General features: G+C 44.2%; 1 protein-coding gene across 2 annotated transcripts; it reads left to right on the top strand.

The window, feature by feature from the left end:
* Positions 1-5,551: 5,551 nt before the first annotated feature.
* On the top strand, positions 5,552-11,566 carry LOC115102826 (zinc finger protein 420-like). Of its 2 annotated transcripts, none has more exons than XM_065005615.1 (4): positions 5,552-6,007; positions 7,984-8,721; positions 8,982-9,749; positions 10,055-11,566. In XM_065005615.1, exons 1-4 carry the CDS (start codon positions 5,737-5,739, stop codon positions 10,993-10,995), a joined length of 2,718 nt encoding a protein of 905 aa, XP_064861687.1. In that variant the 5' UTR covers positions 5,552-5,736; the 3' UTR covers positions 10,996-11,566. The 2 variants fall into 2 exon arrangements, with proteins under 2 accessions (XP_064861687.1, XP_029479014.1); XM_029623154.2 differs by having other exon boundaries at positions 10,052-11,566.
* The last annotated feature ends 284 nt before the right edge of the window (positions 11,567-11,850 follow it).

The following is an 11,850-nucleotide window of genomic DNA, read 5'->3' as shown; positions in this document are numbered from 1 at the left end:
CAGGCTCCGAACCAACTGTTCTATTTTGTGTGTTTTTTTCACATTGTTTGTAAATAATGTTGCTGCTACCGTAGGGAATTTGTCAGTGAGTGGGTAGCCTGCCTCTACCATCTACTATTGGCCAACGGGCAATCACTGGAGAATAAACTTGATGATCTCCGTTCGGGACTATCTTACCAAAGGGACATTAAAAACTGTAATACTTTTATGTTTCACGAGTCGTGGCTGAACGACAATACGGATAATATACAGTTGGCTGGGTTTTGCGTGCATCGGCAGGACAGAACAGCTTTGTCTGATAAGATGAGAGGTGGGGGTGTGTGTCTATTTGTCAATAACAGCTGTTGCGTGATGTCTAATATTAAGGAAGTCTTGAGGTATTGCTTGCCTGTGGTAGAGTACCTCATGATAAACTGTAGACCACACTATCTACCAAGAGAGTTTTCATAGATATAGCCGTCTACTTACCACCAAAAACCGATGCTGGCACTAAGACCGCACTCAACAAGTTGTATAGGTCCATAAGCAAACAAAAAAATGCTAATCCAGAAGCGGCACTCCTAATGGACAGGGGCCTTTAATGCAGGCAAACTTAAATCCAATGTACCTAATCTGTACCAGCATGTCACATGTGCAACCAAAAAATCAATAAAAAATACATTCGAGACCACCCTCACTCCACACGGAGACGCATACAAAACTCTCCCTCAAACTCCATTTGGCAAATCTGACCATAATTATATCCTCTTGATTCCTGCTCACAAGCAAAGACTAAAGCAGGAAGTACTACATTTACATTACATTTAAGTCATTTAGCAGACGCTCTTATCCAGAGCGACTTACAAATTGGTGCGTTCACCTTAAGACATCCAGTGGAACAGCCACTTTACAATAGTGCATCTAAATATTTTAAGGGGGGTGAGAAGGATTACTTTATCCTATCCTAGGTATTCCTGAAAGAGGTGGGGTTTCAGGTGTCTCCGGAAGGTGGTGATTGACTCCGCTGTCCTGGCGTCGTGAGGGAGTTTGTTCCACCATTGGGGGCCAGAGCAGCGAACAGTTTTGACTGGGCTGCGCAGGAACTGTACTTCCTCAGTGGTAGGGAGGCGAGCAGGCCAGAGGTGGATGAACGCAGTGCCCTTGTTTGGGTGTAGGGCCTGATCAGAGCCTGGAGGTACTGAGGTGCCGTTCCCCTCACAGCTCCGTGGCAAGCACCATGGTCTTGTAGCGGATGCGAGCTTCAACTGGAAGCCAGTGGAGAGAGCGGAGGAGCGGGGTGACGTGAGAGAACTTGGAAGGTTGAACACCAGACGGGCTGCGGCGTTCTGGATGAGTTGTAGGGGTTTAATGGCACAGGCAGGGCCCAGCCAACAGCGAGTTGCAGTAATCCAGACGGGAGATGACAAGTGCCTGGATTAGGACCTGCGCTGCTTCCTGTGTGAGGCAGGGTCGTACTCTGCGGATGTTGTAGAGCATGAACCTACAAGAACGGGCCACCGCCTTGATGTTAGTTGAGAACGACAGGGTGTTGTCCAGGATCACGCCAAGGTTCTTAGCGCTCTGGGAGGAGGACACAATGGAGTTGTCAACCGTGATGGCGAGATCATGGAATGGGCAGTCCTTCCCGGGAGGAAGAGCAGCTCCGTCTTGCCGAGGTTCAGCTTGAGGTGGTGATCCGTCATCCACACTGATATGTCTGCCAGACATGCAGAGATGCGATTCGCCACCTGGTCATCAGAAGGGGGAAAGGAGAAGATTAATTGTGTGTCGTCTGCATAGCAATGATAGGAGAGACCATGTGAGGTTATGACTGAGCCAAGTGACTTGGTGTATAGCGAGAATAGGAGAGGGCCTAGAACAGAGCCCTGGGGACACCAGTGGTGAGAGCGCGTGGTGAGGAGACAGATTCTCGCCACGCCACCTGGTAGGAGCGACCTGTCAGGTAGGGACGCAATCCAAGCGTGGGCCGCGCCGGAGATGCCCAACTCGGAGAGGGTGGAGAGGAGGATCTGATGGTTCACAGTATCGAAGGCAGCCGATAGGTCTAGAAGGATGAGAGCAGAGGAGAGAGAGTTAGCTTTAGCAGTGCGGAGGGCCTCCGTGATACAGAGAAGAGCAGTCTCAGTTGAATGACTAGTCTTGAAACCTGACTGATTTGGATCAAGAAGGTCATTCTGAGAGAGATAGCGGGAGAGCTGGCCAAGGACGGCACGTTCAAGAGTTTTGGAGAGAAAAGAAAGAAGGGATACTGGTCTGTAGTTGTTGACATCGGAGGGATCGAGTGTAGGTTTTTTCAGAAGGGGTGCAACTCTCGCTCTCTTGAAGACAGAAGGACGTAGCCAGCGGTCAGGATGAGTTGATGAGCGAGGTGAGGTAAGGGAGAAGGTCTCCGGAAATGGTCTGGAGAAGAGAGGAGGGAATAGGGTCAAGCGGGCAGGTTGTTGGGCGGCCGGCCGTCACAAGACGCGAGATTTCATCTGGAGAGAGAGGGAGAAAGAGGTCAGAGCACAGGGTAGGGCAGTGTGAGCAGAACCAGCGGTGTCGTTTGACTTAGCAAACGAGGATCGGATGTCGTCGACCTTCTTTTCAAAATGGTTGACGAAGTCATCTGCAGAGAGGAGGAGGGGGGAGGGGGAGGAGGATTCAGGAGGGAGGAGAAGGTGGCAAAGAGCTTCCTAGGGTTAGAGGCAGATGCTTGGAATTTAGAGTGGTAGAAAGTGGCTTTAGCAGCAGAGACAGAAGAGGAAAATGTAGAGAGGAGGGAGTGAAAGGATGCCAGGTCCGCAGGGAGGCGAGTTTTCCTCCATTTCCGCTCGGCTGCCCGGAGCCCTGTTCTACTAACTCGCTCATTACAAAAGTGGTCAGATGACGCAGATGCCACGCAACAGGACTGTTTTGCTAGCACAGATTGGAATATCTTTCGGGATTCATCAAATGGCATTGAGGATTATACCACCTCAGTCACCGGCTTCATCAATAAGTGTATCGACGACATTGTCCCCACAGTGTACATATCCCAACCAGAAGCCATGGATTACAGGCAACATCCGCACCGAGCTAAAGGCTAAAGCTGCCGCTTTCAAGGAGCGGGACACTAATCCTTTAAACAGGTCAACATTCACAAGGCCGTGGGGCCAGACGGATTACCAGGACGTGTACTCAGAGCATGCACGGCCCAACTGGCAAGTGTCTTCACTGACATTTTCAACCCCTCTGACTGAGTCTGTAATACCTACATGTTTCAAGCAGACCACCATAGTCCCTGTGCCGAAGAAAGCAAAGGTAACCTGTCTAAACAGCCATGAAGTGCTTTGAAAGGCTGATCATCAACACCATCTTCCCGGAAACCCTAAACTCACTCCAATTTGCATACCGCCCCAACAGATTTAAAAAAACATTACCTTTATTTTACTAGGCAAGTCAGTTAAGAACAAACTCTTATTTTCAATGACGGCCTAGGAACAGTGGGTTAACTGCCTGTTCAGGGGCAGAACGACAGATTTGTACCTTGTCAGCTCAGGGATTCGAACTTGCAACCTTTCGGTTACTAGTCCAACGCTCTAACCACTAGGCTATCCTGCCGACGCAATCGCACTCCACACTCTTTCCCACCTGGACAAAAAATGAACACCATAGTGCCCACAAAGCTCATCACTACTAAGCTAAGGACCCTGGGACTAAAACACCTCCCTCTGCAACTGGATCCTGGACTTACTGACAGGCCGCCCCCCACGTGATAAGGGTAGGCAGCAAAACATCTGCCACGCTGATCCTCAACACGGAGGCCACTCAGAGGTGCGTGCTTAGTCCCCTCCTGTACTCCCTGTTCACCCACGACTGCGTGGCCAAGCACGACTCCAACACCATCATCATTAATTTTGCTGACAACACAACAGTGTTAGGCCTGATCGCCAACAACGATGAGACAGTCTATAGGAAGGAGGTCAGAGACCTGGCAGTGTGTTGTCCTGGCACCAACCGCTCCATCAACGTGAGCAAGACAAATACTATTTCTAAACTCTTTCCCAGCTAAAATGTCCTTGATTAATTCTCAGCTACGATCTTATCTTTGAAATGTATATCAGTTGGGGTTTGAGTGTGCAAAGCTGGCATCAAGGTAAAGGGTGGCTACTTTGAAGAATATAAAATATATTTGGATTTGTTTAACAGCTTGTTGGTTACTACATGATTCCATGTGTGCTATTTCATACTTTTGATGTCTTCACATATCTTTCATCTCTCGGTTTCCACATTTTCCTTCAATTCGCAAGAGGCTGAATGTATCTTACATTAGAAATCATCAGTGTAGGCCACCGCTCCAATGCTGTCTGGTCCACGAGTATGACATTGTTGCAGCCCGTAGCATTGAAGGCAAGGGAAGCCAGTGAGCTAAACTGATCGAGCTCAACCGTGAACCAAAAAAAAAGTGTCAAGGGAAGCCAGCTTGGATTTGGCGTCACTCCTATCAAATCCCATTGAGAGCATACGTCACTGACAGAAAAAATAGAATTGTTACATCTAGTTGTGTTGTTGTCCTCCGGTGGCTAGCTAGCTAACGTTGCCCATGAACGGAAGTTAGGCTAGCGAGCAAGCATTTTAGTCAGGTAGCCTAGGACAACAAAAAATAATGGTGTGTACTGCACTGTATGACAGAGTGATAAGACCATTTCATCAACATGAAAGAGAGGAGGGCATTGGCGTTTCTCTACAAGGGTGAGTCAACATGTTTTTCTACTTGCACAAACACGCATCCACACACACACACAAACACAGAAGTCAGAACCATGGACAGCCACATCATATTTAGCTTACATTGATTGGACTAAATTGTTTTTGGTATCTTTTAGTTGTCACTGTATTAGACTAAGCAAAGGCGATTTGATGAAGTTGAAATGGTGCTGGATTAGTGGAGGCAGACCCTGTTTTCTTTGGGACTTGCCGTAACTCTCTGTGGTTTGAAATCAGTAGATGTTTAGTGGTCCGAAAATTTCAGAAACATTAACTAGCTTGACCAAGCTGTAGATAGGTCATGTAACTGTTACTGGACATGCAATATGTTTTGGGAACTTCTGGACAGAGGTTGCTATCCGGTTTTGTGATAAAACAAAGGTGTGGTTGAATTTCTTCTGCCACTGTCTTCAGGCCTAAATATCACTGTTGCGAGGCATATGAATGAACAAGATAAATCATAGAGCAAACAAAGCAATTATCACAACACATAGGTTGTAGTATGGCTTTTTCTGTGGGGGGGGGGGGGGGGGGGCTTGGTTTCCCCATTGATTTTACCCACTCACTGCTACTGCTGGCCATCTGGATAAATAGGTGATGAGTTAAGAAGCTGAGAATAAAAATGTGCTTCATCTATAGAAATAGGTATTGCCTCTCGCTAAATAGTAGAAAGCAGACTATTCAGTCAACGTTCCTATAGGTCCTAGACTATGGCGACAATCTATAGAGGAACCAGACTAATTAAAATAATTGTATGTATTGTAGGTAGACCATGACTGACCTCACACTCCAGTACAGTAGATGGCGGTGTATGCGATCCGCAAACCCAATCTCAAAGAAGAAGAAGAAACTAGCAGCGACACAGAACTACACGGGAAACATTGTAGCTAGCATTTTTAAACCTAATGATTAGCCCACTAGTAGCATATTAACGTTACTTTGTAACAAAGTTCCAATATTTTGCAGGAGCACGACAGAGCTGCGTTAAGATTAATTAAATATTTGAAAATGTTGAGCAGTGTTTCTCTACGGGCGCAGATCGCTTCTATCATAGAGGTACTTTCTAAAGCTGCGGTTGCAGAAATTAGCAAAGTAGTCGACGATGGTATAGTTGTGTTACGTGTGGAAATGTGTCAACGGGAAAATGAAATCAACGTCCTGAAAAATAATGTACAACAACTTGACAGCGAGCTTCGAAGAGCTCGAACTCGTGGGATTCAGGCTCGAAGACGCATTCATCATGGTCGATCAGTCGCTGCTGAGAATCTTGGGAGAGGAGGTGGGTACGACGACGTACTGTTAGCAGCAACTCTACTATCAATCTAGCAATACATAACTGCACGTAACATTGGTCAACTAGCAATAGCACGATTTCAGGTAAACAGTGTAGGTTTATTTAATCTGCCAACTAACGTTCACATTGAACCAAAATGTGAATATGTTGATTATCCTTTAACCCAGGACGCAGCCATTCACCAGTTTTTCAAGATTAGTCATGTAAAAATACGAACGGTACTTAATAACGAATGTAGTTTAATGTCGTTACAGACGGTATGTACTTCTAAAAAGCTCAAAATAAAAAGTTACATGCACCGAAAAAATCGTCTTTAAAGAATTGAAGTATTGTTTTTGACCAAGTGCGCATGCACCTCCTGCAATATTTGTAATGGAATTAATATACACTAAATCAAGCCTAATTTTATGTACAATCACTGTAAAAGCGTGCACTATTGTCTACTTACAATACATATTATTGCATTCCGTGTAGCGCCGGTGAAACCGATTGATATGATCATACACTGTTGTAAGGGGATAAAGCAGAGATCTCTATATAATTACGAGATGCGCATATCTCTGCCCTAACAATGGGAGTCGTTGTCCCAAAGGCGGGAAGGCAAGGGACCGGGCTTAGGTCAACAAAAAAGTTTAGGTCAAAATAATGCATTGGGTTTATTTTGGGGTGAGTGAAACTTCTTGTTTCGCTGCTGCCTCTCTGGATAAAATCAATTACCTCTTCCTGCAGATGAGTGATAGGGGCAGAAACCTAGAGGTTAAGAGCTCTAGATAAGAGTGTCTGCTAAAATGTAAGTTATTCTGGCTTGGACAAGGCTAGTGATGGTGTGATTGTGAAGTCATGTCATTATTACATACCGTTACACCCTTCTTTGACACAACCCCTCAGAAACTAGGGTTGATTAAATTGAATGTTGTGATATTTGACATTGACAATATATTGTAAAGTGCAAGAGCCTTATATTTACAAATCCAAACTGCAGTTTTACCAATTATGCAGTATCACTATGGTGCAAATCCATTTTTTTATACATGTACCGAATACAACAGGTTTGTAACGTGAAATGCTTACTTACAAGCCCTTAATTAACCAACAATGCAGTTTTCAGAAAATATTTACTAAATAAACGGAAAAAAAGTAACACAATAAAATAACAATAACGAGGCTATATACTGGGGGTACCGGTACCGAGTCAATGTGTGGCGGTACAGGTTAGTTGAGGTAATTGAGGTAAAGTTAATATTATGTCTGGTAGGCTCGCGTCACTGGGCAGGTCGCAGCTGGGTTTCCCTTTGTAGTCTGTAAAAGTTTGCAAGCCATGCCACATCTGACAAGCATCCGAGTCGAGTGTAGAAGGATTCAATCTTTGTCCTTTATTGATGCTTTGCCTGTTTGATGGTTCGTCGGAGGGCATAGTGGGATTTCTTATAAGCATTCGGGTTAGTGTCCCGAACCTTGAAAGTGTCAGCTCTTGCCAGTAACTCGGTGCGGATGTTGCCTGTAATCCATGATTTCTGGTTGGGATATGTACGTACGGTCACTGTGGGGACGGTCAACAATGCATTTATTGATGAAGCCGGTGACTGAGGTGGTATACCACTCAATGCCATCGGACGAATCCCAGAACATATTCCAGTCTGTGCTAGCAAAACAATCCTGTCAGTAGCATCTACGTCATCTGACCGCTTCTTAATGAAAAAACTAAGCCATATTTTTCCGACATAACATTATTTAATGAGAATGCGACTAATATCGTAAACAAATAAGCAAAAAAAAATGCACAGTCTGGAATTATCTAGTCATTAACTGCGCTAAAATGACTATATCGCAATATTTGGAGTAGCACATCATAGAAGAGGTCTCCCATTGCCCAACCCTAACAGACACGGCTCCATTTGGATTATTATTGAAACAAACAATGAAGGATTTTGATGACATGCAATACTTCTTCATTTCCACAGGGCCAGGTAAAAGCGCTACTACTTGTGTAGGGAGGACCTCGCTTGAGAAGCTGCAGTCTGGGGGGGATGGTAATGAAAGGGATGAAGAAGACATTCGACGTGCAGATGAGACTCGGGTGAAGACTGAGCCAGGAGTGGAGCTGGAACAAGCAAAGCAAAGTACAGAGAGAAAGGACAAAGGTCGTCTGGATGCTGAACTGTCAATGTATGACAGAGACAGCCAGCAGTGGATGTCTAGTTCACAAGCAGACAATGGTATGGAGATGAGCCATTCAGAATATTTGAATAGTTCAGGGCAAAACTCCCAGTGTCTCCCTGATCACTCTTCTGTACCTCCTGGAAAGGTGGAAGCGTCATGCAGCAGTGCTTCGTTTCCAGGGAAACCATATGTTGATGTCAGAGAGGATATGATTTCACAGCTCAGACAGCCACAACATTATCGGCAGTCAGACATACTCAAGAGAACAAGTGACGGCACAGTACAGTCAAACCCAGACCCTAGAAGTGTATTGGGCTTTGGCTCAAATTATAATACTGCAAGGAGAGCGAGGACCAAGAGGTTTTGCCAGGTTAAGAAACACTTCATTTGCACACTGTGTGGAAAGAGTTTTGAACGTTACGGCCATCTTGAAAGACATCTGCGAATTCATACGGGTGAGAAACCATACAGCTGTGACCTATGTGGAAGGTGTTTCAACCAGAAGAGTAGCCTCAAAGGGCATCTGAAGACTCACCGAGGTAAGAGATTAGAATCACTATGTAAACAGTACATTGGTTATAGATCACAGGCAATTCCATGGCTGCGTACCAAATGACACCCTATTGCCTATATTGTGTAGAGCCCATAGGGCTCTGGTCAAAAGTAGTGCATTATATAGGTAATTGGGTACAATTTGGAACACTCACAAGATAATAGCACCAATATATTGGTTATTATAGTACATAAGCAATTCCCTGCCTCATTTATTTTATTAATCAAATGTAATATTTCCACACAGTATCGATAGACGGAGAAGCTAACAACGAGGAGATGCCTCCCCTGGATAGAAGTCAGTCTGAGGAAGAGCAATGCAATAAAAATAATGAAGTGGTCCAAACTCCTGAGATACCTGTGAAGTCGGAGCCAGAGGAGCAGAAGGATGCATCCCAGACACTGAATCATAAAGGAGAAGAACGGACTGCAGGAAACGCAGAAGAACTGGCTGCTAACTTGTCGTTGTGTGAGAGAGGGAGCCAGTCGTGGATGTCCGGTTCACAAGCAGACCATGATATTGAGACAAGCAATTCAGAATATTTCAGCAGTTCTGGTCACAAGTCACAGTGTCTCCCTGACCACTCAGCTTTAAATCATGTCCCAGGAAGGGTGGAAGCATCATGCAGCAGTGCTTCATTTCCAGGAAAACCATATGTTGATGTCAGAGAGGATATGATTTTGCAGCTCAGACAGCAACATTATGGACATTCAGACACACTCTTGATAGCAAGTGACGGCACAGTACAGTCAGACTCACAGGGTGTGGAAGGGGTTACACTGAACAATAGCCCTATCTTCTCTAGTTTTCCAATGAAAGTGAGAACCTTCCAAGGAGTCACCAAGGACAAGAAGTGCTTCATCTGTTCATTCTGTGGGAAGGTCTTTGAGCGGGTTGGTCATCTGGAAAGGCACCAGCGAATTCATACGGGTGAGAAACCGTACAGATGTGAAATATGCGGAAGGTGTTTCAACCAGAAGAGCAGCCTCAAAGGACATCTGAAGACTCACAGAGGTAAAAGACAAAAATCATGTTGATGTTTTTCATACATGAAAAATGTAAATCTTTTAATTGTTCTAAGGTTCCATCCTAAATGGCACCCTATTCCCTTTATAGTGTACTACTTTTGACCTTGGCCCATAGGGCTCTGATCAAAGTAGTGCACTACATACAGAATAAGGTGTCATTTGGGACAGATACTAAATGTTTTCCTGGTCTCTTTCAGTGGTTTAGGATGAAGTTTAACAGCTAATGTTAGATTGCTATTTTGATGTTATAATCAATGCTAAAATATTTGGTACTCTTGTTTTGTCAAGCAGATGGTGTTGAAATGCTAACGGAACAACCTCAACTTGATAAGAAGCCTGATGTCCATCCTAGACCCTCAGAGAACCCAGAGGAACAGAGGGCTCAGGCCTCACTTGCTGAAGAACAGCCTAGCTCTGGGGACAGTGAAGATGAGGAGGGGGGAAGGGGGCAGGGGTTAGTAGTGAAAGCGGAGCGAGAGAAGGAGTTTAAAGCCCAGACAATCAATCTGTCTGGACATCAACACCAACAAAGCACAGAGCAACCAGGTTATCAGGATGACCCAGAGTATGTCATGGATGAGAGGGAGAGTCAACTGTGTAGATCTTTTACAGCAGAGAGGCACAATGATAACGAGTCTGGATCTGTACATCCAGGTTGCTCCTTCGATGGTATAAAGCAGCAGAAGTCCCACCCAGATTCGCCCAGTGTCCAATACAATCACCGTCTCTTTGATGGAATGCACCACCACCACGGGTTCTATTCGTCAGCTTCTAGAGAGGTGGAACTTGAACACTTGTCTTTTCAGGATGAGAAAAACAAGTTGGAAATGATTGAGCAAGAGCAGTATGCAGGAATGGCTCTACATGCAAGGAACCGAGAGGATGGCAATGGGACAATACTACCCAGGTTTCAGGACCGGGTACCACTACCTGTGGTGAAGGAAACGGCAATGAGAGAGTACATCACAGAACCAAACAGTAAAGAGGGCATTTTATTTGCCCTTGGTATAGATGGTTTTGACAGCACAGAGGGCAGCAGTGCCACCACAGACAACACAAGAAATAGATGTTTCATATGCTCCATTTGTGGAAAGAGTTTTGATCGCCATAGTCATTTTGAAAGACACCAGCGCACTCATACTGGTGAGAAACCCTACTGCTGTGAGATATGTGGTAAGAGTTTCACTCAGAAGAGCAGTCTGAAAGCTCATCAGAGACTTCATACAGGGTAGTTAACCAAAGGCCAGATGGGCTTAATCAAAATTCAATCAATACTAGTGTTGTAAAATGAGAATTGGACATATGGCTGCTGTTGGTAATAACTCGGTGTTGCAACAATTTGGAAGTCCAACTATATTGTGTTGATAAGACTTAATATGTTTGTTTTATATGGTTGTTTCCACTACACTTGATTAAATGGAATATTTGAGTAGTGCTTAGTTTGTTGTCATCAGGTATCTCCAATAATGTGTAAAAAAGGTTAAAGAAAAACTTTGAATAATGATTTTTTTCTCTTTCTACATCAAACGTATGGATAATGTATCCAATGAATAGGGTTACGTAACCATTTTTTCTGAGAAGACCTTGATGGTAAGTTTGTCTACTACTCAATGAATGAGTTGTTCAAATTGAGTTTTCTTTACTCAAGCTACCAAAAACAGGAAAATCAGCCTAGTTTGAGTAAAATTTGGTCATTTTTCTGCTTGTATATATTTTTTCAAGTAAATGTAAAATTGTGAATGTCTCAATCTTGTGGGTTCACTGTTTTACTTGTCAGTAAAAATAAAATGTTTTATAAGAGGATTCTGATTTTTTGCCATTCCAACTTTGGTGTTCACTTTTCTAGTATTTTCAGTTACAAAAACTTGATGCGGAAGTAGTTTATTTTGCAGACAGATTTAAATTTTGGTTGATGGGTCCATGGTTGATGTAGCTAGCTTTTAGAATAAAAATTCACATTCATAGACTTAACTTTGACTCGTTTTTTTTTGTTTGTTTCTTAACGACTCTCAAAATGTCTACCTGTATCACCCTTCATGCACAACTAACCTCGCTCGTGGAGGTTTTAGCCAAAGCATTGGTGGCAG

The sequence above is a fragment of the Oncorhynchus nerka genome, linkage group LG20 (assembly GCF_034236695.1).
Source record: "Oncorhynchus nerka isolate Pitt River linkage group LG20, Oner_Uvic_2.0, whole genome shotgun sequence".
Lineage (NCBI taxonomy): Eukaryota > Metazoa > Chordata > Actinopteri > Salmoniformes > Salmonidae > Oncorhynchus > Oncorhynchus nerka.
This window is presented reverse-complemented; position numbering and strand designations above follow the sequence as displayed.

Coding starts and splice junctions, on each gene's coding strand:
- LOC115102826 (XM_029623154.2), top strand. CDS start 5,737: ATGTTGAGCAGTGTTTCTCTACGGGCGCAGATCGCTTCTATCATAGAG. Junction 6,008..7,983: donor TGAGAATCTTGGGAGAGGAG/GTGGGTACGACG, acceptor TCATTTCCACAG/GGCCAGGTAAAAGCGCTACT. Junction 9,750..10,051: donor ACATCTGAAGACTCACAGAG/GTAAAAGACAAA, acceptor TGTTTTGTCAAG/CAGATGGTGTTGAAATGCTA.